Source organism: Myotis yumanensis, unplaced genomic scaffold, assembly GCF_028538775.1.
Source record: "Myotis yumanensis isolate MYYU_CA2020_CCGP unplaced genomic scaffold, mMyoYum1.0.hap1 SCAF_3, whole genome shotgun sequence".
Classification (NCBI taxonomy): Eukaryota; Metazoa; Chordata; class Mammalia; order Chiroptera; family Vespertilionidae; genus Myotis; species Myotis yumanensis.
The window spans coordinates 29,177,369-29,205,253 of record NW_027223754.1 but is presented as its reverse complement, the minus strand read 5'-3'; the positions used below and the strand labels follow the sequence as shown (position 1 = coordinate 29,205,253).

At 46.7% G+C, this 27,885-nt stretch overlaps 1 protein-coding gene and 1 pseudogene across 1 annotated transcript; both read left to right on the top strand.

The window, feature by feature from the left end:
• The first annotated feature begins 707 nt into the window (after positions 1-707).
• LOC139005866 (coagulation factor X-like) lies at positions 708-26,211 on the top strand. Its single transcript, XM_070408068.1, has 8 exons — positions 708-777; positions 3,742-3,893; positions 10,669-10,693; positions 11,600-11,713; positions 13,403-13,534; positions 18,209-18,600; positions 23,655-23,772; positions 25,174-26,211. The coding sequence occupies exons 1-8, from the start codon at positions 708-710 to the stop codon at positions 25,770-25,772; spliced, it is 1,602 nt and encodes a 533-aa protein (XP_070264169.1). The 3' UTR covers positions 25,773-26,211.
• LOC139004989 (lysine--tRNA ligase pseudogene) lies at positions 4,423-6,520 on the top strand (annotated as a pseudogene).
• Positions 26,212-27,885: the final 1,674 nt, after the last annotated feature.

The window sequence follows — 27,885 nt, the reverse complement described above, 5'->3', positions numbered from 1 at the left end:
GCAGAGCAGTCCCCACCAGGCACGCCAGGCAGGGGCTATCCTCCCAGAAGTCTGTGTCGGGGCCGGTGCACAGGGAATCCTGTGGCGCGAAGGGTCACAAGACAAGCTCTGCCTCCCAGAGCCCCTGAATTTGGGGAGGAAGGTACGAGCCCGGCATGCAGGTGCAGGAGGCCCTGTGTGGGGCCCCACCTGACAGCACCTGGAAAGAGAGGCCTCTGAGCAGGACCAGGTCAGACCCAGAGACAATCAGGACACCGAGAGGGCAAGTCCTGGGTTCAAATCCCACGTGTACCACAGACACTTCACTTCTCCCTAAGCCTCCGTGTTCTCTTCTGGAGAAAAGATGAGGGAAGTGATACTTAACGTCTATCATGATTGTAAGGATGAAATGAAAGCCACACATAAATGTCTGAAAACTATAAAGTTGCATTTATACTTTCTCAGAACAAAAAGTTCCCATGCTCAAAGCAGCCCCCTGGATACGGTTACCGACGAGGTTCCAACAGGACTTCCCCAGGGCTGCCCCGAGTGTGGTCACCTACTCCTGTCCCTCGCCTGCCCCTGTCCCTCACCCACAGCCAGCCCAGGCTCCAATCAGAAGGCTGTGATAAGCAGAAGGACAATCCTCCCGCCCTCGGAGCTGGGGTGAGTGAACCTTGCCCTGGAGGCTATCACAGTGAGACCGCAACACAGTCCTGGGCCACACCATGGCCAGCCCGCTGTGCCTCCTCCTGCTCAGTGCCTCACTGGCCAGCCTCCTGTCGCCCGGGGGAAGTGGTAAGCACCCCCTCAACCTCAGGCTACAATGGTGGCCTCCTGGAGGAGGAGAGAGGGTGGGGAGCTGGGGTGATGCCCTTGGACCTCCAGAGTGTATCAGTGATGGCGAACCTATGACATGCGTGTCAGAGGTGACACGAGAACTCATTTTTTTGGTTGATTTTTCCTTGTGAAATGGCATTTAAATATATAAAATAAATATCAACAATATAAATCTTAGTTTTATTATGGTTGCAAATATCAAAAAATTTCTATATGTGACACGGCACCAGAGTTAAGTTAGGGTTTTTCAAAATGCTGACACGCCGAGCTCAAAAGGTTCGCCATCACTGGGTAGATAGTGGGTGCCCGTCCCCTGTCAAAGGCTGACGTGAGACAGCTGGGCTTGGTGGTCTCAGCCAAGGTAGCTTAGGGCCAGGTGTGCCTCCCTGTGGGTGGAGAGTCAGACAGCTGGTCAGAGGTCATAAAGACAGATAGAAACACATGGGCAGAGGAAGAGGGAGAGAGACAGAGAAACACAGACAGACAGAAAGACAGAGACACACACACAGAGACAGAGGGAGAAAGAGAGGCAGAAAACAGAGAGGGGGAGATGAAGAAAGAGAGGGAGCGAAGGGAGAGGTGGCAGGTAGAGACAGAGAGAAGCCGCTTTCCTCTGCCAACATGAGCTGGGGGAGAGGAGGGGAGGGGGTCAGTCCCAGGCAGAGAAGAGTGTCCATGGCAGGGAAGAGAATGAGAGAGAAGCTGGTGTTGCCACCCTCAGGCTGGCTCAGCCAGGGGGAGGGGCTGCCCAAGGCTGGCTCAGATGGGGGTGTCTGGACCTTCCAAGGCCCCAGGGCCTGTCCCAAGAGAAAGGGCTCAGAAAGGAGAGAAGCAGAGCAAAGTCAGAAGAGAGAACAGAGGTGGCCTCACCCCTGAGGTTTGTCTGCATCCTAGGCCAAGTGCAAGGACAGGAGCCCTGAGGAGCGACCCAGGTGTGCAGGAGAGGAGAAAGCGGTACAAAGTCAGAAAATGAAAGAGAAAAGCAGAACAGGGAAGAGACCCATGGAGGGGAATGAGAGGGGAGAAACTGCTGTGCGGATTTTATTTCAAAGTCAGCACTTGGTATTGAAGCCGATTTTCGAAGTAATGGGGGAGGGGCCCAGAAATACTAGCAAGTTTGAGGCTGATGATATTGGGGTAACACTGATGTCACAAAAAGAAATGAGAAATTTGGAAGGGAACGTGATTTGAGGTAGGAATGAAGCTAACCTTCATTGAGCACCTAATGTGTGCCACACTGGACACTGGGAAGTGTATACACTCTTTAAAACAACTCGAAGAAGTAAGTCTATGTCTTGTAATTTGCATTTGCCAATATTAAGTAGTAGGTGACCAAGGTGTATTGGAAACTCAGGCCTTCTAGATTCTGTAGTACTGGGTGTGTGTTTTGGTTTTGGACGTGGGAGTTTGGAGTTTGAGATGAGGGGAGATATCCACCACGGTAAGAGAGTTGAAAGCATAGAGCTGGGATGAAAGTTGGGACTAGCAATACCAACGTGGAGAGTATTATGGTGAAACTCTAAACTCTTCAGTGGGAAAAAGAGAGAGGAGTGCAGAGGGCGAGGAAAAGAATCTGAGGGCCTCCTGTATCACAATGGAAAGAAGAAAGGAGTGGTGAGTGAGGGAGAGATAAGACTCAGGCAGAGAGTGGGGACAAGCCAGCTGCGGATAGAGACCACAGGGAGGACTCAGAGGCTCTCGGACCCAAGACGTTTTAACTGGCAGGTCACGACTCATTTGTGAGTCATGAAATCAATTTAGTGGGGTTTGCTTTTAATGAAAAATAACAGAATCAAGTAGAAAATTTTGTAATAAGTACTATTTTGTAGAAAATTATAGTAAATACCATTTCTTGAAACTTCTATTTTGTTTTTGTTATTGCTGTTGTTATTTTTCTTTGTAATTCTCACCTGAGGATATGTTTTTAGTGATTTGGGACAGAAAGGAAGAAAACGAGAGAGAGAGAGAGAGAGAGATCAACATCGATGTGAGAAAGAAACGTCAATTGCTTCCCATATGTGCCCTGACCAGGGTCGGAACCCACAACCTGAGTGTGTGCCCTGACTAGGAATCTAACTGTCACCTTCTGGTGTCCCGGACAACACTCCAACCAACTGAGCCACACCACCCGGGTTGAAACTTCTGGTGTTGTTTTGTTTTGTTGTGTGCGTTTTTTAATCATCACCTGAGGATATTTTTCCATTGGTTTTTAGAGAGAGTGGAAGAGAGAGAAATATCAATGTGAGAGAAACACATCGATTGATCGCCTCCCTCACACACTCCGATCACAGCCCAGGCCGGGGAGGAGCCTGCAACCAAGCATGTGCCCCCGACCAGAATTGAACTGAGGACCCTCTGGTTCACAACCTGATGCTCTATCCACTGAGCCAAACCAGCTAGGGCAAAACTTCTGTTTTAATTTATATTTGGGAGTCCTGGAACTTGATATAAATCATACCTTTAATTGTAGATCGTGATCAAAAGTTTCACAACTCCCTACTGAACTCTGACCTGAGCCCTTGCAGGGTGAGTGAGGCTCAGGGTGAGGACGAGAGTGGAGGGGCACAGTCTGAGCAAAAGCACAGAGTGGAGTAGCCGGTTGGGGAGAGGGAGGTGACAGTGGCCTGGAACCACTCTGAGAAGGGAGAGTTCAGGAGAGCGGGTTTACATTGACCACCCTAAAGCTGGGTGTGACTGTGCAGGGAGGGTGGTAGTGGATTGGATGGGATGTGTCTACTTCTTTAGAAAAGGGTGTGTGGGGTCTAGAACAGGTACTGTATGTAACTCAAGGAGGAGTCAGGAGGGAGATGGGCATTTCTTTCCCAGCTCCCTGGTGCCTAAGGAAGGAGTTCTCAGCCTTTTGCAGCAGGAGGGTGACCTGGGAATTTGATAAAGTACTTTGTGTGCTTCCCTGTCTTCCAGTTTTCATCAACCGGGAACATGCCAACAGCTTCCTGGTCAGGGTCAATTCATTATCTGAAGAGACAAAAAGAGAATACCTTGAAAGTGAGTGTGTGGAAGAGACTTGCGACTACGAAGAGATCCGAGAAGTCTTTGAGGACACGGAGAAGACGGTAAGGGTTGGTGAGACGGGGAGACCAGTTGTGGATGGTGCTGGGCCTGAATAGAGATGCTGTCTGGCCCTGTTACCTGTCTATGGAGGCTGTCAGTGTCGCCCACGCTGGGCCTTCACTCCATGCCCTTCTGTGCTGTGGCCTCTGCCACAGAGAACAGCTCAGGAGAGGCTTTCTGGGGTGGGAGGTTGGGAGTCTGTCTCCTTCTACCACTTGTAAGGATTTCATTCCTGTTTCCTCACCCACCACATATCTCCTTGTATTATGGGTAGGAAGTTGAGAAGGTCTGGCCAAAAATTGGTTATAAGAGTTATGAGAAGTTCTGAAGGTATTGTTAAATCTATTCTAAAACATAACAAGTTTATTTAAAATTATTCATGCCCTTGGCCAACACCTCCCTGGACTGGGCCACACACACACACACACACACACACACACACACACACACACGGGAGCCATTGGTTTTTGCCCAGATCCATGGCCACAGCCATATTTGACGTCTGGCACCTGCGTTGCAGCCTTCAGAGCTATGGCGCACAGGCACACGACAGCAACGGCTTCCCTGAAAGTTGCTAATAAGCCTCACCTACCTTGGGTAGGGCCCTGGGGAAACATGGCCACCATGAGGACGTGAAGTGGCAGTGAATGGCGGCAAGTGAAACTGGGAAAGAATGAACTGAAGACACTTGAAAGCTGAAGAGAAAGTGGCCGAGAAGGAGGCCAAGCAGCAGCTCCGAGAGAGACAGGTAGACACGGCTGCTGCCACCACCACAACACTGAAAACAGACAGTAGTCCCGCCATCCACACTGCAGGACCCCTACCCATATGCAGGACCCCCATCCACACTGCAGAACCCCACCCATACTGCAGGACCCCCCCATTCACACTGCAGAACCCCACCCACACTGCAGGACCCCCCCGTTAACACTGCAGAACCCCATCCACACAGCAGGCCCCCTCCATCCACACTGCAGGAAGCCCCCATCCACACTGCAGGACCCTGTCCACACTACAGGGCCCCCATTAACACTGCAAGACCACAGTTGAGCTCCCACAACATGCTGAGTGCTGAGGAGACCCGCACCACACAGGCTCCATGTAGACCCGCTCACTTGCTGCACCTACTGACCACCTGACCAACATCACCTTAAGGGATAGGTAGTCTCTATGCCAGATGAACCCCCCTGGGGGGGTTCATCTTCTGTGCCCTTCGAGTACAGGTGAAGTTGCAAGTCATGGCCAATTCAAGGAATTTTAAATCAGAAGAATTTATTTATATCGATAACAGACTGCCTCGGAAGACATAATTGGAGTTGGAGAGAATCCTGGAAAAAAGAAGAAGGGTTTGCAGAGCGTCATTCTCCACAGAATGACACTATTGCCTCAATGCTCATATATGTCACCTAATCCTCACTTTGGCCTCAAAGACAAAGAAACACATCATTGGAGATACTTGGGCTTGGACCTGAATGACTTTGCAAAGAAGAAATTTATCATCCACAGTAATAGCATCACATGTATAAGAAGATTTTGGTAAGTTGGGATTCCTAGACATTGAAATTCCTAGGATGAATGCCATCTCTAGTGGAGATGTGGCCAAGTTTTTCATCACCTCGCTAAATAAGCTGGACATGAACTTACATACAAGAATTGCTCCAGAACTCTGCCATAAGATGCTGGTGAGCAGCGGCATTGTCCTGGTTTGTGAAATTGAATGCCAGTTCCAGATGATTTGACTCTAATTCACCAGCAGTGAATTTTACATGGCCTCTACTACAGACCATGATGATCTCCTGAAACCCTGGAGATTATGTCAGGGATGGTGAAGCACATTACAGACAGGATCACATCCACCATCCCAATAGCCCAGAAGGCCAAACCCATCAGACTGGCTTCACCCCATCTACGGAGTCAGCATGGTAGAAGCACGTGAGAAAGCCCTGTGAGGAACTAGCCTGCCAGGAACAAACCTTCTTCAGAACTGAAGAAACTAAAAAAAAATTCTTAATAATACCTGTGTGGCAAAAGCTATTGAATGTCCTTTACCTCAGGCCACAGCTAGACTCTTTGATAATCTTGTCAGAGAGTTCATGAAAGTGAGTTGCAGCAACCCCATATTCATCTGTGATCACCCACCGATAGAGAGATGTTTGGCCAAACGGACCACTCTGGGTCTCACTGAGCACTTTGAGCTATTTGTCATGAAGAAGGAAGTGGGCAGTACCTACAATGACTTAAACAGTTCCATGCAGCAGCAAGCAGTTTTTTAAAGAACAAAACAGAAGCATCTGAGACCTTGCTTCCTGGCAACTACCATCAGTTTTGCCTCAAATAAACCCTTAAAAATTTTGAAGGAAGAGAGAGACGGAGGAAGGAGGGTAAGGAAGAGCAGATCAAAGGCACTGATGAGGAGGAGGCCGTGTTCATAGATGAAAAGCTCTGTACTGCCATGGAATGCCCACAGCTGGCTGGGGCTTGGGTAGTAACCACATCGCATCACCATGTGTCTCACAGTCTCCAGTAACATTACAGAAGCACTGTGTTTCCTCCCGTAAAACCTGAAGCGAGGAAGGAGAATGTACCAACCACTAATACATTGGAAAACACACTTGGCACTTCTGTCTAGAAAATAGTCTCTGTAAATTGTGGGACTCAGACATCTTTGTATTTCTGCAAAAGATCCAGGTCTGCAAGGGATTCGTGTACGATTCTATCTGTTTGACCACCAGTGTTCATTTCAGCCACCAGAAGAGAGAAGAGGCATTGGAGAATTCATTTTCACGCCTTACCAAATAAATGGTTTGTCTATTTTTAAAAGTTATTCATAATTTCAAGAACTATTTTCACTTTTAAATGCTCTTCGGATTCATATATGCATAGTTTTGTGTATGATATACATACACAAAATATTAATGAATATTTGTAATTCCAATCCAAGGTTCGGGACTACTTTTTTCTCAGCATCATTTCCCAAACACTCTTATAGCTACCATACTTATAATCTTAAAGACCTAAATTAAATTCTATTGTATCAATACATTTACTTCTTTCCCGTTTTGGCCATATAAGTTGTTTTCATATTACTATTATGAAATCATGCACATGTATATTTCTTCTGGATTATCTCCTAAGAAGAGCAGCTGCTCCAAAGAAGATTACTGGATCAAAGGTTAGCAACAAGTCTGGTTCCAACTAATATGGAGAAAGCACACTCTACCCTGTCTCCCACTGAATGGAACTACAAAACCTGGGTACACTGCATGGAGCCGCTATTTGAGGACCCTGAAAGTAAATAGCAGCAGTCATTAAAGAAAAAGAGAATTCACAGTACCACAGAATTGTGAGTTTATCATTTGTATCCCCTGCAGTTCTCCAGACATCACTTGACCTGAATCTAACTGATAATTGTGTGATTCCCAATGGTCCTGTGGCAAACCCCCTCTCCTCAAAGTTCCAAGCATCCACCGAACTTTCTACAAGATAGGTCATATCCTGTGTCCTAAAAACACATCTTGATTTTCGGGGAGAAACCATTATGGCGGCATAGGTAAACACTGGAGTTTGCTGCCTCGCACAACCACTTCAAAAATAAAACTAAAAGACAGAACGGACATCACCCAGAACCACAGGAAGGCTGGCTGAGTGGAAATTCTACAACTAGAAGGAAAGAGAAAAGCATACCGAGACTCAGAGGAGGTGCGGTGCGGAAGTAAAATACTAAGGTACAGAGGCGCATGTGGAGCGGGCTGGTGGCTGAGGGCGCGGTTGTCTTTTTCAATCGGGAAGGAGTCTCAGGCTCTGAGCTCCAGTTCCAGGCGAGTCTCTGGGGACCTAGACTCATACGGGAGAAGCGGGACTGTCTGGCATCGGTCGGAACTCGAGGGCAGCTTTCTCTCGGAGGTACTTGCAGCAATTGCTGGGACACTGAGAAGCAGGGCCTCTGAAGGTAGGACTGAGAGCAGCCATAACTGCTCGCTCCGCCCGCCCTGTTGATCCCCTGGGACCTGCCCCGCCCAAGCCTTGCATGGAGGTGTTTGCTGGATAGCCTCAGGCAGAGGCTAGATTAGCACCTCCCTAGAGCTCCAGGACAGAAGTTCTCCCACTGCAGACACAGCTGATTCTCACAGCCAATTAGCCTGGAGGTCCATCCCTCCCAGTGTTACTTACAACAATCAAGGCTTAACTACAACAAGACTGTGCACAAAGACCACAAGGGGGAGCACCAAAAGTGTCCTCCTCAGGTAATTGGGGAGGCTGAACCACTGGGCCCTAGCGGACACTTAGCACAGAAAACCACTTTATCAACACAAGGAAGCATAAAAAATGCGGAGACAAAGAAACAGGACACGAATGACAGAAATGGAGGAAAGCAAACTGCTGGATATAGAGTTCAAAACCACACTTTTAAGGTTTTTCAAGAACTGTCTAGAAGCCGTCGATAAATTTAGTAAGACCCTCAAAAAGACTGGTGAGACCGATGATAAATGTAGTGAGATCCTCAAGAAATCTAGTGAGACCCTCAATGTTGTGATAAAGGACCAACTAGAAATTAAGCATACACTGACTGGAATAAAGAATATTATACAGACTCGCAACAGCAGACCAGAGGATCGCAAGAATCAAGTCAAAGATTTGAAATGCAAAGAAGCAAAAAACACCCAACCGGAAAAGCAAAAGGAAAAAAGAATCCAAAAATACGAAGATAGTGCAAGGAGCCTCTGGGACAGCTTCAAGCGTACCAACATCCGAATTATAGGGGTGCCAGAAGAAGAGAGAGAGCAAGATATTGAAAACCTATTTGAAGAAATAATGACAGAAAACTTCCCCTGCCTGGTGAAAGAAATAGATTTACAAGTCCAGGAAGCACAGAGAACCCCAAACAAAAGGAATCCAAAGAGGACCACACCAAGACACATCATAATTAAAATGCAAAGAGAGACTCTTAAAAGCAGCAAGAGAAAGAAAGTCAGTTACCTACAAGGGAGTACCCATACGACTGTCAGCTGATTTCACAACAGAAACTTTGGAGGCCAGAAGGGAGTGGCAAGAAATATTCAAAGTGATAAATGCCAAGAACCTACAACCAAGATTACTTTATCCAGCAAAGCTATCATTCAGAATTGAAGGTCAGATAAAGAGCTTCACAGATAAGAAAAAGCTAAAGGAGTTCATCACCACCAAACCAGTATTATATGAAATGCGGAAGGGTATTCTTTAAGAAGAGTAAGAAGAAGAAAAAGGTAAAGATACAAATTATGAACAACAAATACACATTTATCAACAAGTGAATCTAAAAATCAAGTGAGTAAATAATCTGATGCACAGAATGAACTGGTGATTATAATAGAATCAGGGGCATAGAAAGGGAATGGACTGACTATTCTTGGGGGGGAAAGGGGTGTGGGGGATGCGGGAAGAGACTGGACAAAAATCGCCAACCTATGAATGAGGACAGTGGGTGGGAATTGGGTGGAGGAGAGTTATAGGAGGGGAAAAAGAGGAACAAATGTAATAATCTGAACAATAAAGATTTAATAAAAAACCACATCTTAACAAATGTTAAAGATAGAAAACATATAAAAGGTTATCTGACCATAATGAAATTAACCAAAAATCAGTGACAGGAAAATTTCTACATATTTGGAAATTAAACAGCACACAGCACACTTCCAAATAATTTGTGGGTCAAAGAGAAAGTCTCAAAGGAAATTAGAAAATATTTCCAGCTGAACAAAAACGAACATACAACATAGTGCTTCTAGGGGAACTTACAGCATTAAAAGTTTTTATTGGAAAAGAAGAAAGGTCTCAGATTGACATTCTAAGCTTCCACATTAAGACACTAAAATAAATAAATAAATAAACAAACAAACAAACAAATAAATAAAGCAAAATAAAACCACAAACTGGGTGTCTTAAAATGCTTTTTCTTTCAGTGCTGGAAAACACAGGTTCGACATTAAGGTGTCGCCAGGGTTTGTTCCTTCTGGAAGACCTGAGGGAGAATCTGTTCCACACCTCTCTTCTACCTTATGGTGGCTGCCAACAATCCTTGGCATTCCTTGGCTTGTAGATGCATCACTCCAATCTGCTTCCATCTTCACATGGCCTTCTCTCCGTGTGTCTGTGTCCTTTTCTGTCTCTTATAAGGACCCCCTCATTGATTTGGGGTCCATCCTAATCCAGTAGGATCTCATCTCAATTGATACCTTACTTATATCTGCACAAACCTTATTCGAATTAAAGTCACATTGTGAGTTTACACCTGAATTTGGAGGGTTGGGAGACACTATTTAACCTACTATAGACAGAAAAAATTTTTTTAATCTATGAACATTTTTTAGTTAATGTAGGCTCTTGATGCCCTGATTTAATTACCAATGATCATTTTCTGAATTACCATGATTATTAACCAATAATTCATTTCTTTATTGAATCTTTGACCCAAATACTTCAACTAAAAACCATTTACTGGAGTAGCAAACAGAGCAAAGCATTTTTGGTACAATCCATTTCTTGGAGACTCACTTGAAAATACACATTCAATATTTAACAGAGATGGTGATTGAAGCCACCATCTGCACCTTTATAGATACAGAAGATTTAAAACACTTTCCCGTTTAGATTGGATAGTTCTAGAGCAATTTGTTTCGGAAAATGACCTCTGTTTGGGAAAGTATCCTATTCAAGTTGAGTTACTAGGTTTTAATCTGTTATAGCTGTAAAATGTCAGTGCTTTCCCTAATGTTCTTTAAAATATTTTTTCTCTTTTAGAATGAATTCTGGAATATATACAAAGGTGAGATGTATGGTATTTTAATCTTAAGTGAGAGGGGTTCATTAAGATATTTAAGTTGGGAGAAATTGTGTTTGAACTTTGAAAATGCCTCCTGAATTGCCTTTCTGTTCCTGTTTAAATCCTATGTATTTAACTAGTTCCATCTGAGCATTTTCATAAGTTATTGTAAAATAGTTTTTTATAGTAACTTTACACTAATTCTAATGTTGCCACTTACATATAGATTTAAATCAGTATATTCTCATTTGAGAATACCAAATTTAGTGATAATTTTAAAATTCCATGTATATTAGGAAAAAAATAGAGTCGGAAAGATCGGACCCTATAATAAGGTAGCCATCTTGAGTCAACCCTTATACCACCTGAAATGGCATTAATCCTGACTAATGTTTTCATTCTGGCAACACCATTCAAATCTCTCTAAATGACTATTGGACTTATCTCTAAATTAGATTGTACAAATGCACCAAGAAATGTGAAGTCCCGTGTTGGTGCTGGGCGGTTGTTTCTGCATTCTCACTTTACCCCCAGAGCATTTGGAAGCAGGAACCCTAACATCTCTGTTGTCCAGTGTCAGACAATCACGTCTTCCCCCTTCCAGATGGTCCCATGTAGTCACCTCCTAGAGCTCTTCACTCTAATGTAAAAATGCTGTCAAACATTTCAGCAAAAACTGGAAAGCTCAGCCAATGATCCAGTAAGATAAGAGCATCACGTACACAGAGCCACAAAAGGTGAGGATACAGTGAAGTTCAGTTAGGAGAAATTGTTTACAGGGAAACAGGAAGAAGTCCATGTTCATTTGAGTTGTCTGAAAAAATGTGTGCCAAGATCAACACAGCAAAGTCATTTCCATGGTGATGGAAATTGCCCACAAGCTTCGGTTTCCAAACCCTTTCTTTGCAGATGGTGACCAGTGTGAAAGCAATCCCTGCCTGAATCAGGGCAGGTGTAAGGACGGCCTTGGGGAATACAACTGCACTTGTCAGGAAGGATATGAAGGCAGAAACTGTGAATTACGTGAGTTCCTCTTCTTGGTAGGCCTTCAAGTCCGAGTTACCTGAAGAATCGAATGTGGGAAAGAGGGAAAAAGTCAAAATGTCCAAGGGAACAACCTCATGTCACTTCTGATGTCCAGTCTGTGCTCCATTATGAAGGGCCACTGTAGTCACAGAAAACAACAAAAATTAACGGCCCTACAATCCACTCAGTGTTGGAGTTCAGTGAAACACACAGTCACCTCTCCGTTCCTCTGAGAGAGGCTGTGGAACATTCATGAAGCATGTGGCCCACTAACAGAGAAACGAGAATTGACTTCCTTCTTGGAGTAGAATGTATCCCTCATCGTTGTTACTTATATTCCTTGTGGTCCTGGGCAATGATTGTAAATCACCACACCTCACATTTATTAGTGCACATGCCAATACTAACTGTTCGGGATTGTCCAGTTATAAAAATTTGAAACATTTAATTAATTTTACTTGAAAAAGTCACTAGGAGTTTTCCTAATATGCTGGTTAATTTTTAAATAAAAATTAGCTTTAATATTAAACCGGATTTCCCTGAAGAGAAAGATTTGCATTTCTTTTAAATTACTTAATTTATAATCTTTGGAATGTGCTCTTCAATTAGATTACTTCAGAATTTTTTCTGCCGGGAATATCAATTAGGCATCGTTTCATCCCAATCCAGAGCTGCCGCTCTTGCACACCGTTTGGCTCTGACCCCAGGGCCATGGTGAATGTTTTCTAAAGTTTCATTAACGTTGATCTTTGCACCATAATTACTTTTTCATCAAAACCCAAGTGCGGAGTGTAAATGGCCAGGGTAGCATCACTGATGTGAGTTTGGAGGTTGAGTTCAGTGCACACAGGAAGCAGGTGGGTGATTCTGGCTCAGGCAGAGCTGCCGATCTGAGGTCCAGGGAGACACGGCTTCACACGGACACTGAGCCAAGAGCTTCCTGTGACCCATGAGGTTATCCTGTGAGGTGGTACGGCCTCCACCACTTTACAAGTGAGGAAACCCAGGCCCATAGGTTGAAATAACTTCCTCAAATCACACAAATGACAGAAGGGCCAGTTTGGCACTCAGGTTGACCTGCCTCCAGGATGTGCACTGCCTGTTTTGTTTCTTCTTCCCACCGCATTGGGGCCCAGACCCCAGTCTCTGTGACCCTTATTACACAGGGACTCTTCTAGCCTCAGAGTGGGTGGGCCTCTGGCCACTCCACCAGGCTCCTCCTGAGCACCTGGCCTGGAATCCCCCCTCCTGCAGGCAGCCCTTCCAAGCTGGTCAGGACCCATGTGCCTTCTTAGCGCTGAACTTAAGACCCTTCCAGCCTCCAGGGCCCTCACTGGCCATGTTCAGATTATTTAAAGACCTCCTGGAAGGCTGGTGCCAGGGCCCAGCAGATACTCAGCTCTCGCCCTAACTGTACGCCATGGTTTCCCCAGGCAGCCTGGGCAGTGAGAAGAGCACACGCACAGGCATGGTCCTCTCACCCCACCAGCTGCTCTGGGCAGCCCATCCTGTTTGCACCAGCTGATGTGCATGGGCCCTGTGGCTCCGGCCTTTTGTTCTAGCCAGGTGGCTGCTGTAGGGCTCACAGTGGGTGTATGTCCCCCTGGGGCTGCTGTCCTTCCTCCCGGCCAGCTGCAGCCTCAGTTTCCCCAGCCTGTCATGAGAACCAACATGCGTCCCTTACAGCCATGCGAAAGTTCTGCAGCCTGGACAACGGGGACTGTGACCAGTTCTGCAGAGAGGAGCAGAACTCCGTGGTATGTTCCTGTGCCAGCGGGTACATCCTGGATGACAATGGCAAGTCCTGCATCTCCACAGGTAGGAGGCCCATGGGGCCACTCCACCAGGGTTCCCTGAGTCAGAGAGGCTGGTGCAGGACAGCTGGAGCAGCCGGGGTGGGCCGCAGATTTGGAGACAAACCCCTGTTTCTGGGAGCTGCCTGAAAAGTGGGGCCTACGATATTACCTAACTGCTTAGTAAATGTGCAAATTAAGAGAGCAATGCATGGAGGGCACTTTGCACAGTGCCTGATTCGTAGCAAACCCTAACTATATAAATGAGTGTGTGGAGGCCTGATTTGTACCCCTGGGTAGGACAGGAGGCTTGGGAGACTGGGAGTTACAATGAACCAAGATGAGAGTGCAGGTGGGTGAGGGCAGCCAAGGCCTGACTGTAGGAGCTGGGGAGTTGGAAAGAGGAGAACCGAGGCCCCTCGAGAACTAATTTAGGCCCTAGCTGGTTTGGCTCAGTGGATAGAGTGTCAGCCCTTGGACCAGAAGGTCCCGGGTTCGATTCTGGTCAAGGGTTCGATTCTGGTCAAGGGTACGTACCTCAGTTTCAGGGTCCTCCCCAGCCCGGACCCTGGTTGGGGCTCGTGGAGGAGGCAACCAATTGATGTGTTTCTCTCACATTGATGTTTCTCTGTCTTTCCCTCTCTCTTCCACTCTCCCTAAAAATCAATGAAAAAATATCCTCGGGTGAGGATTAACAACAACAAAAAAGAACTAATTTAGGTTGTGTGGGCCTCAATGTTAATAAAATTTATTTATTCTTTTCCTTGATAAAAGCCGGACACGATGAGTCTGGCCTAGAAGCTCGGGAGGGCATGGCCTATTAAGGGGCTGAGTACGGGCCAGGACCCTGGGGTCTCGCACACTGTCGAAAGGTCCTCCTGTGCTTCAGGGCCAAGCTGGAGCCAGTGGTGCTGAGGCGCCACTCCGTTCTCTCAGTCTCACAGTGGCACCAACTTGTTTTTCAAAGCCAGGTTCCCTGACTGACCCACAGCTTCAGCATCAACTGTTCGAGGGGGGTCAGGGAGGTGAGGGTGTGCAAATACAAAGTCCCAGGCCCACTCCACAAGACAGGAACATTCCAGAATGACTGCAATTAGATAACATCAACTCTCTCAACAAGTAAAAGATAGTATCATTTACATCTCCATTGGTAATGAGATTTTTAAACTTATGATGGTTCAACAATACCGGGTAGACTGTACCATGCACGCAAATTTTGTTTAAATTCCAGGAATAATTACAAATCAATTTAATGAAGTGTGATATTTGGGGGGTGGGGGGGGATGAGGTAAACTACTTTCTCATTCAGTATTTCAAAATACAGTGATTACAAATATCAACACCGAACGCTTTATCTCCAGCTAACACAGCACAAGTCTGCTGGGGGTGGGGAGGGCTCCTTTAGATCCTGCTGGAGCCCTCGCAAACACTAAAAAGAACTACATTCTGCTTATCTGATTTTAGGCAAAGCCAGGGCAAAAGAGAGGAGCCATCTGCTTTCTTTTTTTTTCTTCTTAAAATAAATTTTTATTGTTCAGATTATTACACTTGTTCCTCTTTTTCCCCCCCATAGCTCCCCTCCACCTGGTTCCAACCCCACTCCCTATCCTTACCCACCCCTCCCACTGTCCTCGTCCATAGGTGTATGCTTTTTGGCCAGACTCTTCCTGCACCCCCCACACTCCCTTTCCCCCGAGAATTGTCAGTCCACGCCCTTTCTATATGTCACTGATTCTATTCTATTCACCAGTTTATTCTGTTCATCAGATTTTTTATTCACTTGATTTTTAGATTCACTTGTTGACAGATATGTATTTGTTGTCACTTTGGTGTTCATAATTTTTATCTTTACCTTTTTCTTCTTCTTCCTCTTCTTAAAGAATACCCTTCAGCATTTCATGTAATACTGGTTTGGTGGTGATGAACTCCTTTAGCTTTTTCTTGTCTGTGAAGCTCTTTCTCTGACCTTGAATTCTAAATGATAGCTTTGCTGGGTAGAGTATTCTTGGTTGTAGGTTCTTGCTATTCATCACTTTGAATATTTCTTGCCACTCCCTTCTGGCCTCCAAAGTTTCTGTTGTGAAATCAGCTGACAGTATGTGTACTCCCTTGTAGGTAACTAACTGTTTTTCTCTTGCTGCTTTTAAGATTCTCTCTTTGTCTTTTGCTCTTGGCATTTTAATTATGATGTGTCTTGGTGTGGTCCTCTTTGGATTCCTTTTGTTTGGGGTTCTCTGTGCTTCCTGAATTCATAAGTCTATTTCTTTCACCAGGTGGGGGAAGTTTTCTGTCATTATTTCTTCAAATAGGTTTTCAATATCTTGCTCTCTCTCTCTCTTCTTCTGGCACCCCTATAATTCGAATGTTGGTACGCTTGAAGCTGTCCCAGAGGCTCCTTGCACTATCTTCGTATTTTTGTATTGTATTATTTTTTCCTTTTGCTTTTCCAGTTGGGTGTTTTTTGCTTCTTCGTATTTCAAATCTTTGACTTGATTCTTGGGATCCTCTAGTCTGCTCTTGGATCTCTGTATATTATTCTTTATTTCTGTCATTGTATGCTTAATTTCTAATTGGTCCTTTTTCATATCCTTTTGGGTCTCACTATATTTCTCAGAAGTTTCTAGAAGATTCTTGAGTAGCCTTATAAACATGGTTTTGAACTCTATATCCAGTAGTTTGCTTTCCTCCATTTCTTTCATTTGTGACCTGTTTCTTTGTCTCCGCATTTTGACTGCTTCCCTGTGTTGAAAGAGTGGCTTTGTGTGCTAGGTGTCCTATAGGGACCAGTGGCTCAGCTTCCCAATTACCTGGACACTCTTGTTGCACCCCTTTGTGGGCTGTGTGCACAGTCTTGTTGTAGTTAAGCCTTGATTGCTGTTGGTATCACTGGGAGGAATTGACCTCTGTGCCAATTGGCTGTGAGGACCAGTTGTGTCTACGTGGGAGAACTTCTGTGCTGGAGACACCCTTATGGGGCAGGTCTTGCTTCAGTGGGGCTTTGGCGCTCACTGAGTCTGCCCCCTGAGTGTGTCTTTATGGATGTTAAGAGTTTTAATCTGGATGGTCTCACTCTATCCACTGGGTAGACTGACTATTGGATCTCCAAGGGGGTGCAAAGTCACCCACTGCCTGAGGACACCCAACAGGAGCTACAGAGATCTGCAGATTCCTCCTCTTTGTTAGGGGTTTGGAAGTGCTCAGATGAGGCAGAACTGTGAAGTAATGCAGGCTGCTGATAGCCTTAGGCCTTTTGGAAGCTGTGGGTTTCTCTGACCCAACTGCAGTTTGACAGGTTTTTAGGGGGAGAAAGGACAGACCATTTGTATGCAAAAGCCTCTGGGCACAGCTTGGGTGGGGTTGTAAATTGGGTGGGGTGTGGTCTCAGGGAGTCACAGTGGGGCGCAAATAGCAATGGTTGCCATCGGCCCTCCCACGATAGGTCCCTGGGTCTCTATGTCCCTCTGCCCTGTGCAGGAACAATAAATACTGCAAGTACCTCTGCGAGAAAGCTGCCCTCACATTCTGGCCCTATGCCAGACAGTACAGTTTCAATCCTTATGAGTCTGAATCCCCACATTCTCGCCCAGAACTGGATTTTAGAGCAGTCCAGAGCTTGTATCTCCCTCCTGATTGAAAAAGACAACAGCGAACCCAGCTGCCAGCCCCTTTCACCTGAGCCTCCATACCTCCACACTTCCACACCTCTGTGCCTCCTACTGGACTCTGAGTGCTTTTCTCGTTCCTTCCAGTGGTAAAATTTCCACTCAGCCAGCCTTCCCCTGGTTCTGGATGCTATTCGTTTTGTCTTTTAGTTGTAGTTTTAATGTGGTTGTGCGCAGCAGCGAGTCCAGGTGTTTACCTATGTCACCATCTTGGTTGTCCTCTGTTTTCTGATGGGCCTCCATACCTCTCCCTTTCTCTGTCCGGCGTTGGCCCCTCTCTCCGCCTCAATTCCTTAGTTGGTAATAATACAGAAAGGAAGCTTTCTGGTATTTGCTGACATCTCCCCTGAGCTTGGTGATTTTAAGGGTAGTCATCCCTGTTAGACGTTATCATACAAAGCCGTGTTGTGCAGTGCTCCTTCTTATGCCTCAGGTTGTCTACATATGTTGTCCCATTTTCCCAGAACAATTTAAAACAACAAAAATTCATTAGAAAATGTTTGCACACACAGCAGGGTTCACAGGATTTGACAGTGAGCACCCCTATGTGCCTACCTGGGTTCTGCCATTAACCTCTCTGCTTGCTTCATCGCCTGCCCGCCCTTCTGTGTCCTCTGTCCGCTCTCAGCCTCTGTAGTATGTGGGTGCATTTTCCAAGTAGCTTGCAGACATCCCCTTCAATGCTTCAGCATCCTGGTGAGCGCCGGAGCCGGTGTCTTCAGCAGGTCCTCTAGGTGAGACTGACACACAGTGGGGACAGACGGGAAGGGCACTTTCCCTGCATCATGACAGTCACGTCCACCTTGTAATGCCACCGAGATCAACACATAGGGCACTCTGCACCCCAAAAGTTCCTCACACCCTTCCCAGTTGCCAAGCACACGCTTCACTCTTCCCCAACTGCAGTTCTCCAGGTTATGGGGTCGGACCATCTCTCTCTCTGGCCTCCCTATGCCTCCTGCTGCTAATAAACTGTGCATGCGGTGCAGGGAGGGTTTCACTTTGCTGAAGCCACAGGACATTGGTTTTTCTTCCAGAGCCTTATCCCTGTGGGAAACTCACTCTGCCACGGAGGAGGGGGCCGGGGTCCCTGACCGCCCACAGCAGCGAGGATCCCCCAGAAGACAGTGGAGACCTGGATCCCACCAGGAACCCTTTTGATGGAGACCTGGATCCCACCAGGAACCCTTTCGATGGAGACCTGGATCCCACCAGGAACCCTTTTGATGGAGACCTGGATCCCACCAGGAACCCTTTCGATGGAGACCTAGATCCCACCAGGAACCCTTTCGATGGAGACCTGGATCCAACCACAAACCCTTTTGATCTGCCAGGCTTGAATAACACACAGCCGAGCTTTGCAGAGGAGAACTCACTTGTCAGGATAGTGGGAGAGAGGGACTGCAAAGATGGCGAGTGTCCCTGGCAGGTAAGTGCTGAACACGTTCAGTGAGTTAACTGGATGGGCGACCCATTCTGGCTGGCACTGCAGGCAAAGCCATGGAGGCCAAGGCCGGGATCATGACGCCCACGCACACGTGTGGGCCCTCAGCAGGCTCTGAGCTCCCATGCTGAAGGAACCTGAGATGAGAAGGAACTGGGCCCTTGCCTACGCCCTCCACCCCTGCTGCCCATTCCCATCCCATGCTCAGGATCTGAGCCCTAAAGCCTCTCCTACAGTGGAAGGAGAGATGGGGTGCCAGCTGAGGCCTTGGATGAGCAGGTAAAGGGCAGCTCCCCTGATTGTGGGTGAGGTCTCTGCTGGCTCTTCTGTTTGACTGGAGGCAGAAAGAATTACTCTCCTTGTTTTATTTCTAATTTGGTAAAACTTTTTTATTGAAACACCTAAATTCTAATGAGGCAGAGAGCAGCAGTTCCCAACCTGTGGGTCGCGACCCCTTTGAGGGTCAAACAACACTTTTCACAGAGGTCGCCTAAGACCATCCTGCATATCAGATATTTACATTATGATTCATAACAGTAGCAACATTACCGTTATGAAGTAGCAACAAAAATAATTTTATGGTTGAATCACAACATGAGGAACTCTGTTTAAAGGGCCAGAAGGTTGAGAACCACTGCCTTAGAGAAAAATACATCCATTTGTTATCAAAGGTAAAAAAAAGAAAAAAAATCCTTATGTTGTTCATTTGGACTAAGCTTGGCAGATTTAGCAAATAAAAACACAGGACTTCCACTTAAATTTGAATTTCAGATAAGCAATGAAAAATTTGTAATGTAAGTATATACCAGATACTACTTAGGACATGCTATTATACCAACAATTATTTGCAATTCATTTGGTTCCAATTTAACTGAATGTCCTCTGTTTTATCTGGCAATCCTAACTTGGACTTAATACATTTTTAGTGTTCAAAGCCAAAATGGCTTCTCCTACAAGCAAAATCCCAGAGCTGCCAATTACCTCAGCTCACCCTCATCTGCAAGCTACAGGACAGCTATGCATTTGTCTGAATTATCAAGAGCCAATACAGGACATTTCAACATCTAGTCATCATTCACCCCACGTGTATTTATGGGGAACTTGCATGTCCGGCATAGAGTTGGGGTTGTGTGTGTAGACTATGAGATCATCAGAGCCATTTCTCTGACATGTGGACATCTAGATCTGGGAAGGGAGGTGAGGTCCCTTCCCAGATCACAATTGACCACAATTCAAGTTGATGTGATAAAGGCCACGAAGGTGGTACCAGTGGGTGTAGAACGAACTTCCACTGGGAAGACTAGGACAAGCGCCCACCGGGTGGAGCTGTCAGCTCTGGGGGTGGTTTTAGATGGGACTCCAAGGGCAGAGAGGACAGGGAAGGGGACTGGGCAGAAGGATCCTCACCAGCCGGTTCCTCGATGAGCCTGTAGGGATTCATGATTATTGCTCTCCTGGTTCCTGTCTGCACACATTGCTTCATCTCCATCTTTAAGAAGAACAGATGGAGGAGACCAAGATGGCGGCGTAGGTAAACACCGGAGACCGCTGCCGCAAACAACCATTTCAAAAATACAACTAAAAGACTGAACGGACATCACCCAGAACCACAGGAAGGCTGGCTGAAGAGAGACTCTACAACTAGAAGGAAAGAGAACAGCAAATCGAGGCTCAGAGGCGGCGCAGTGTGGAAAATACAAAGGTACCGAGGTGCGCGCGCAAAGCGGGCTGGTGGCTGAGGGCCCGTTTGTCGTTTTCTGTCCGGAGTGAGTCTCAGACTCTGGGTTCCAGATCCGGGCGAGTCTCTAGGGACCCAGACTCAAACGGGAGAAGCGGGATTATCCGGCATCAGTTGGAACCTGAGGGCAGCTTTCTCTCCGAAGTTTGCAGCGGCTGCCGGGGTTCTGAGAAGCAGAGCCTCTGGGAACAGGACTGAGCGTGGCCATAACTGCTCCCTCCGCCCGCCCTGTTGATCCCGCCCCGCCCAAACCCTGCGCACAGCCATTTGCCGATCGCCTCAGGCAAAGGCTGGATTAGCGCCTCCCCAGAAGGCAGACGTTTTCCATACAGCTGATTCCTATAGCCAGTCGGCCTGGTGGTCAAACCCCTCTAGTGTTAACTACAACAATTAAGGCTTGGCTAGAACAAGACTGCGCACAGAGACCACAAGGGGGTGCACCAAGAAAGCATAAAGATGCGGAGACAAAAAAACATGACAGAAATGGAGGATATGGAGCTAAGAATCGCAATTTTGAGGGCTTGCCATAAATTTGTGCAGAACCTCACGAAAACTAATGAGACCCTCGATGCTACGATAAAGAAATTAGAAAGTAAGCATACACGGACTGAAATAAAGAATATTATACCCAATAGCAGACCAGAGGAGCACAATAATCAAACCAAAGATTCGACAAAAAACACCCAATTGGAAAAGCAAAATGAAAAAAGAATCCGAAAGTGTGAAGATAGTGTAAGGAGCCTCTGGGACAGCTTTAAGCGGTCTAATATCAGAATTATTGGAGTGCCAGAAGATGAGAGACAGCAAGATATTGAAAACCTATTTCAAAAAATAATGGCAGAAAACTTCCCCCATCTGGAGAAAGAAATGGACTTACAGGTCCAAGAAGCGCAGAGAACCCCAAACAAAAGGAATCCAAAGAGGACCACACCAAGACACATCATCATTAAAATGCCAAGAGCAAAAGACAAAGAGAAAATCTTAAAAGCAGCAAGAGAAAGAGGCTCAATTACCTACAAGGGAATACCCATACGACTGTCAGCTGATTTCTCAACAGAAACTTTGCAGGCCAGAAGGGAATGGCAAGAAATATTCAAAGTGCTGAATACCAAGAACCTACAACCAAGATTACTTTATCCAGCAAAGCTATCATTCAGAATTGAAGGTCAGATAAAGAGCTTCACAGATAAGGAAAAGCTAAAGGAGTTCATCACCGCCAAACCAGTATTATATGAAATGCTGAAAGGTATCCTTTAAGAAGAGGAAGAAGAAGAAAAAGGTAAAGATACAAATTATGAACAACAAACATGCATCTATCAACAAATGAATCTAAGAATCAAGTGAATAAATAACCTGTTGTACAGAATGAACTGGTGATTATAATAGAATCAGGGACATAGAAAGGGAATAGACTGACTATTCTTGGGGGGAAAAGGGGTGTGGGAGATGCGGGAAGTGACTGGACAAAAATCATGCACCTATGGATGAACACAGTGGGTGGGGAGTGAGGGTGGAGGGTGGGGTGGGAGCTGGAAGGAGGGGAGTTATGGGGGGAAAAAAGAGGAACAAATGTAATAATCTGAACAATAAAGATTTAATTAAAAAATAAATAAAATAAAATAAAAAGGTTCAATGCCACCAAAAAAAAAAAAAAAAAAAAAAAAAAAGAACAGATGATGTCCAGTCTTAGAAAGACTGGCTCGCCCTCATTCATCACTGAAGTTGTATTAAGAGTTGATAAATTATACCAAAAAAAAAAAAGGCAAAGAAACATTAAAGGCCCCAGACTTATGATGGTTCGACTTTTACAATGGTTCAGTTTTACAATGTTATAAAAGTGATACACATTGATCTTTCCCGGGTTCTCCATGTGTGGTATGATACTCTCTCCTGATGCTGGCAGTGAGCCCAGTCGGGTGATCAAGAGGGTAAGCAACCGGTACCTCACAGTGTCTTTCACTGTTGTATTCTAAGCACCTTTAAGGTGTGCTATGCTAAGCTATTATACTTAGGAGGTTAGGTGTATTAAATGCATTTTTTACTTACCACATTTTCAACTTACAATGGGTTTATTGGGATGTGAGCCATCATAAGTCAAGGAACATCTGTACTACATACCAGACGGGAACATCTTCAAGAATTCTTTTAGAACTTGATGTTATTTGTTTCCTTTACCCACACATATCCCCAGCCAGTAACCGTTGCTTAAAGGATGTGGAATTCCCATAATAAAGGGGAGAAAAAAACGCTCCATCTCTGTATTTGCAAGCTCAGTTCTTTGGGAGGAAAGAAATATAGGAGAATTTTGTGTGGTGACTTTCACTTGCCCCATCAATGCTCACTCCCAGGTGGAATACTCCTCACCCCCAAATCCAAAATCAGGGTGAAAACCCCTTACAGAAGTAGGCACATAGATTCCACAGAAATTAACCTTGACGGTGGCCTTCCATGGGCTGTGGGAGATTGGCTTGAATAGTGGATCCCTTCTAAGCCCACAAGTCACACCAGTGTAGGCAAGCATTTGTCCACAGACTGGCTTCTGCCTGGTCTTGGGCATATACTTCATAGCCACAGAGACAATAAAGGTCTTCAACAGAGTGACAATTGTTTATCTGTGCATAACTCTTTAGAGAGTGCTGTGACAAAACCAGAAGAAATAAAAGACTAGTCATTGTCAGAGTGAGTTTGTAGACCAGGCAGGGAAAAGGTAGGTAAATTGTGACACAACTCTACTCAGTGGCTAGCACTTGCCACTTTATAGGGCCCCAGCAAATGTCTGTAGAGTAAATGAATAAGTGGGTCTGTTGCCTGGTGGGTAAAGCAAAGACCAGAAGGCATGAGATGTTGCCCACACCCGTGCTGTGGAATCAGGGAGTGGTGGGTTGGGAGGAGATGGGAAGGTGGGCTGGAGTCAACCGTGAGCCACCTCTTTGAGAGAGAATGTGCCAGGGTCTAGGACTGAATGGCCAGGGGGAGAGGTGTGGTGATGCAAGCTCAGGTCTGCAGGACTGGCCATGTTGGGCCATAGCCCGAGTGATCAGGTGAACACTGTAGGTGTGCTGGTTCCGGCCTTGTGTTCCAGTCTGAAGATGCCATAGCTCTCTCCTTGGAAAGGGCAGTGGGATGGGGGTTAGGGGGTAGGAGTGGGGGTGGGGGAGGCTCAGGTGGGCACACAGCTATAGGAGGGAGATGCCCTGATCCAGGCAGAAGCAATGAAGAGGAAGGCTTGAATTACACATTCCAAATTTCTCTTCTCAGAAAGTCAAGTTCAACCTGTTTGGCCCTGGCATTATCATTGCAGGCTCTGCTCATCAAGGAGAACAATGAAAGCTTCTGTGGAGGCACCATCCTGAATGAGTTCTACATCCTCACTGCTGCTCACTGTCTTGACCAAGCCAAGCTATTCAAGGTGAGGGTAGGTAAGTAGCACCACACCCCGCACCCCTGCAGGGCCCACTGTCATGGCCTAATTTTCAGAGACAATTAGAACTGATCAAATTTGTTGGAAACACTAGATAAAATTACTGGAAGCCAGGCTGGGAGGGTGGGGGGAGTTTCACAGATGAGGAAGAGAAGGGACAAAAGGAGGAGGAGGGGGAGGGGGAAGAGATGACTAAGGAGGAGGGGGAAAAGAGGGAGGGGAGAAGAAGGATGAGGGGGAGGGGGAGGGAAAGGAGAGCTATAAGGAGGAGGGGGAGAAGAGGAAGAGGGAAAGAGAGGGAGGGGCAGGGGGAGGGAGAGGAGAGCTATAAGGAGGAGGGGGAAGAGAAGAAGGGGGAAGAGAAGGAGGAGGGGAAGGTCGAGGGAGAGGGGAAGGGAGTATAGAACATGGTAAGAAAAGGAAGGAGAAGGAAGAAGAAGAGAGAAAGAAGGATGAGAAAAAGAAGGGAGAAGAAGGGGAGGAAGACAAGAAGGTGAGGAGGGTGAAAATGAGAAGAGTGGAGGTAGGAGGAAAATGGGCAGGTCTAGTCAGCCTTTCTAAGCTGACAGGTTGCTATGGTCCTAACCAGCCCAGTTCTCCTCCCTCATGGTCCTCGCTGTGGCTCTTGGTGTCCATTCCTCAAGTGCTGGGTCTCCTCTCAGCGACCTTTCCTCTGGGGAGGCCTCCAGAGCCCCTTCGATGATCTGCACACCGAGTCCCTCTGCCCCTTATATTTTTGTGTGGGATTATTTTGTAATGTCTGTCCTCCCCTACCAGACTCTAGAGCTGTCCGATGAAACCACAAATGTGAGACACATGAATTTTAATGTGCTAGTTACATTAACTTTTCCACTATACATTTTAAAAGTTTACAGGTGAAATTAATTTCAGTAATATATCATATTTAACTCAACACGCCCAGAATGTTTCAATGGGTAATCCATTGTAGACGTATTTATGAGCTATTTTGAATATTATTCTCACTCTAAGTCTGAAATTTGACACTCACAGCATGTCTCCATTCAGACCAGCCACACTTCAAGTGCCCATTGCCCCTGTGGCTGGTGGGGGCCCTCTAGACAGCGCGGGTCTAGAGCCTCAGGCCTTCATCTCCTTCGTGTCCCTGGCACTCAACACATCCTCGGGAAATATGTGTACACAAATGAGTGAACTGGAAGTCCCTGAAGAACGAGCGTACATAGAAAAATGTGACTAAAAATAGTGAAATTGAAGGTCATTTTAATTCACCTCTTTATGATTTCTTATATTTTTCAAATTTCCTAGTGACTATATACCTTTTTTTTAAATTAGCAAAAATAATAGCTACTTTAAAAAGTAACCCACCAAGAACGCGTGGCCCAGGCTGAGCTAACACGGCCGTGCTCTCACCATTTTCCAGGCGATCGAAACACAGAGAAGGAGGACGAAAACGAGACAGTGCACGAGGTGGAGGTGATTATAAAACACGAAGAATTTGACAATAAGACTTTTAACTGTGACATCGGCCTCCTCAAGCTGAAGACGCCCATCAAATTCCGCATGAACGTGGCCCCTGCTTGCCTGCCAGAGAAGGACTGGGCCGAATCCACGCTCATGACGCAGAAATCGGGCATCGTGAGCGGCTTTGGGCGCATCCACGAGATGGGCCGCACGTCCGTCACCCTCAAGATGCTGGAAGTGCCCTACGTGGACAGGAACACATGCAAGCTGTCCACCAGATTCAGCATCACCCCAAACATGTTCTGCGCCGGCTATGACTCAAAGATCGAGGGTGCCTGTCAGGGGGATGACGGGGGTCCCCATGTCACCCGGTTCAAGGACACCTACTTTATCACGGGCATCATCAGCTGGGGAGAAGGATGTGCACGGAAAGGAAAGTTCGGGGTCTACACCAAAGTCACCATCTTCCTCAAGTGGATCGAGAGGTCCATGAAAAAAACCAAGACCAGGCCCCAGGGTGAGCGGGAGGTCACTGCCACTCCCCTGTCATTAGATTAATGCCCTCCTCCCGCCCCTACCCCCAATACTCCTGGCAGCCATTGGTGTCTCATTGTGTGTTAACACGTGCCACTCTGAACAGGCTGAATCTGGAGTAAATTTCCTTTCTGCTGCGATTGTGTTGGTTCCTTAACCTGACCTTGCCCTTGCTCCAGTGAAGTGGGAAATGAAATTGTCATTCTGAACACTGGGCCCTGCCTTTCCCTTGCCTGGTTGGAAGCTTCCTCCTGAAAATGTTATACTTTACAGAACAGGGGTTCACACTCTGCTGATGACTCTTCTACTCCAAACCGTGGGGGGCCCTTTCCATTCATAGCACGTTTTTCTGTTTCTGATTGTCCTAAGTCAGTGATGGCGAACCTATGACACGCATGTCAAAGGTGACACGCAAACTCATTTTTTTGGTTGATTTTTCTTTGTTACATGGCATTTAAATATATAAAATAAATATCAAAAATATAAATCTTTGTTTTACTATGGTTGCAAATATCAAAAAATTTCTATATGTGACACGGCACCAGAGTTAAGTTAGGGTTTTTCAAAATGCTGGCACACTGAGCTCAAAAGGTTCGCCATCACTGTCCTAAACTGCCCTCTGGGCAGGCCATACTCAGGACCCTTGAGAATAAATGACCAAGGTTCTGGGAGCAGAGACAAGGCGCAGCAAGGGTATCCGCACCCCGGGGTTGGGGTGGGTTCTCCCCTAGTTCCACCGTACCTTCTCAGGCCTGTGGTTCACCTGGCACAGAGACAAGGGTGGGAGTGTGTCCCCCAGGGGCTTCCTGTGAAAGGCAGAGACTCCCTGGGAAGGGGAGGCCCAGAGAGCTGCTCATTGGCAGGGCATTTTAACATTGACTTAACCACTGGCTCTTCTTTCTGGCTTCATGCTAGAATCACCTGGGGTACTTATATTTTGTTTTTGTGTGTGTGTTTTTTAATCCTCACCTGAGGATGTTTCTTTTTATTGATTTTTAGAGAGTGACAAAGGTGCACCTGGGGCCCTTTAAAAATGTGCCCACCTTGCCCTAACCTGGTGAGCACCCGCTACCTAGCACACACCTAACTCCCCAGCCTGGCTGCCAAGGTGGTGGCTGCTTGTGCTGACCAGAGGTGATTCACGCTTCCCTGGCACCGGGCATTTGTTGCAAAGAGACACAGCCCTGATGAGAGCCAATAAATGAGACTCCGAGACTCAGTATTCCCTGGAGACAGTGCCTTCCAGACTTCCTTGGCCCCGAATGAGAGGAGTGGAGAGTGGGAGCCTCTGGGAGGGGCTGGATGATGAAGCGGCTGCTGATCCTGACGCTCAGGTACCATGCTACCCTCTGAACTCTCCCAGGGGGGCTGGACTGAGCTTCCCAGAAGTGAGAAATGAGCTACACTGTGAGGTCTCTGACTCAGGGCTCCGTCTCCCTGCCCTCAAGACTGGCCCCCAGCAGAGCGTGTGAGGCCAAGTTGTCAAGAGAAGCCCTGTGCCTCCATGGCTGAGCCGAGGGGCTAAGAGGCAGGCCAAGGAGCCACCACCTGGCACAGCCCTCTTGACCTTGAGCCAACTTGTCCTGTGGTCGGTCAACAGATCACTCAGGGTTCCAGCAGAGCAGTCCCCACCAGGCATGCCAGGCAGGGGCTATCCTCCCAGAAGTCTGTGTCGGGGCCGGTGCACAGGGAATCCTGTGGTGCGAAGGGTCACAAGACAAGCTCTGCCTCCCAGAGCCCCTGAATTTGGGGAGGAAGGTACGAGCCCGGCATGCAGGTGCAGGAGGCCCTGTGTGGGGCCCCACCAGACAGCACCTGGAAAGAGAGGCCTCTGAGCAGGACCAGGTAAGACCCAGAGACTATGAGGACACTGAGAGGGCAAGTCCTGGGTTCAAATCCCACGTGTACCACAGACACTTCACTTCTCCCTAAGCCTCCGTGTTCTCTTCTGGAGAAAAGATGAGGGAAGTGATACTTAACATCTATCATGATTGTAAGGATGAAATGAGAGCCACACATAAATGTCTGTAAACTATAAAGTCCCATTTTTACTTTCTCAGAACAAAAAGTTCCTATGCCCAAAGCAGGCCCCCTGGATACAGTTACGGAAGAGGTTCCAACAGGACTTCCCCAGGGC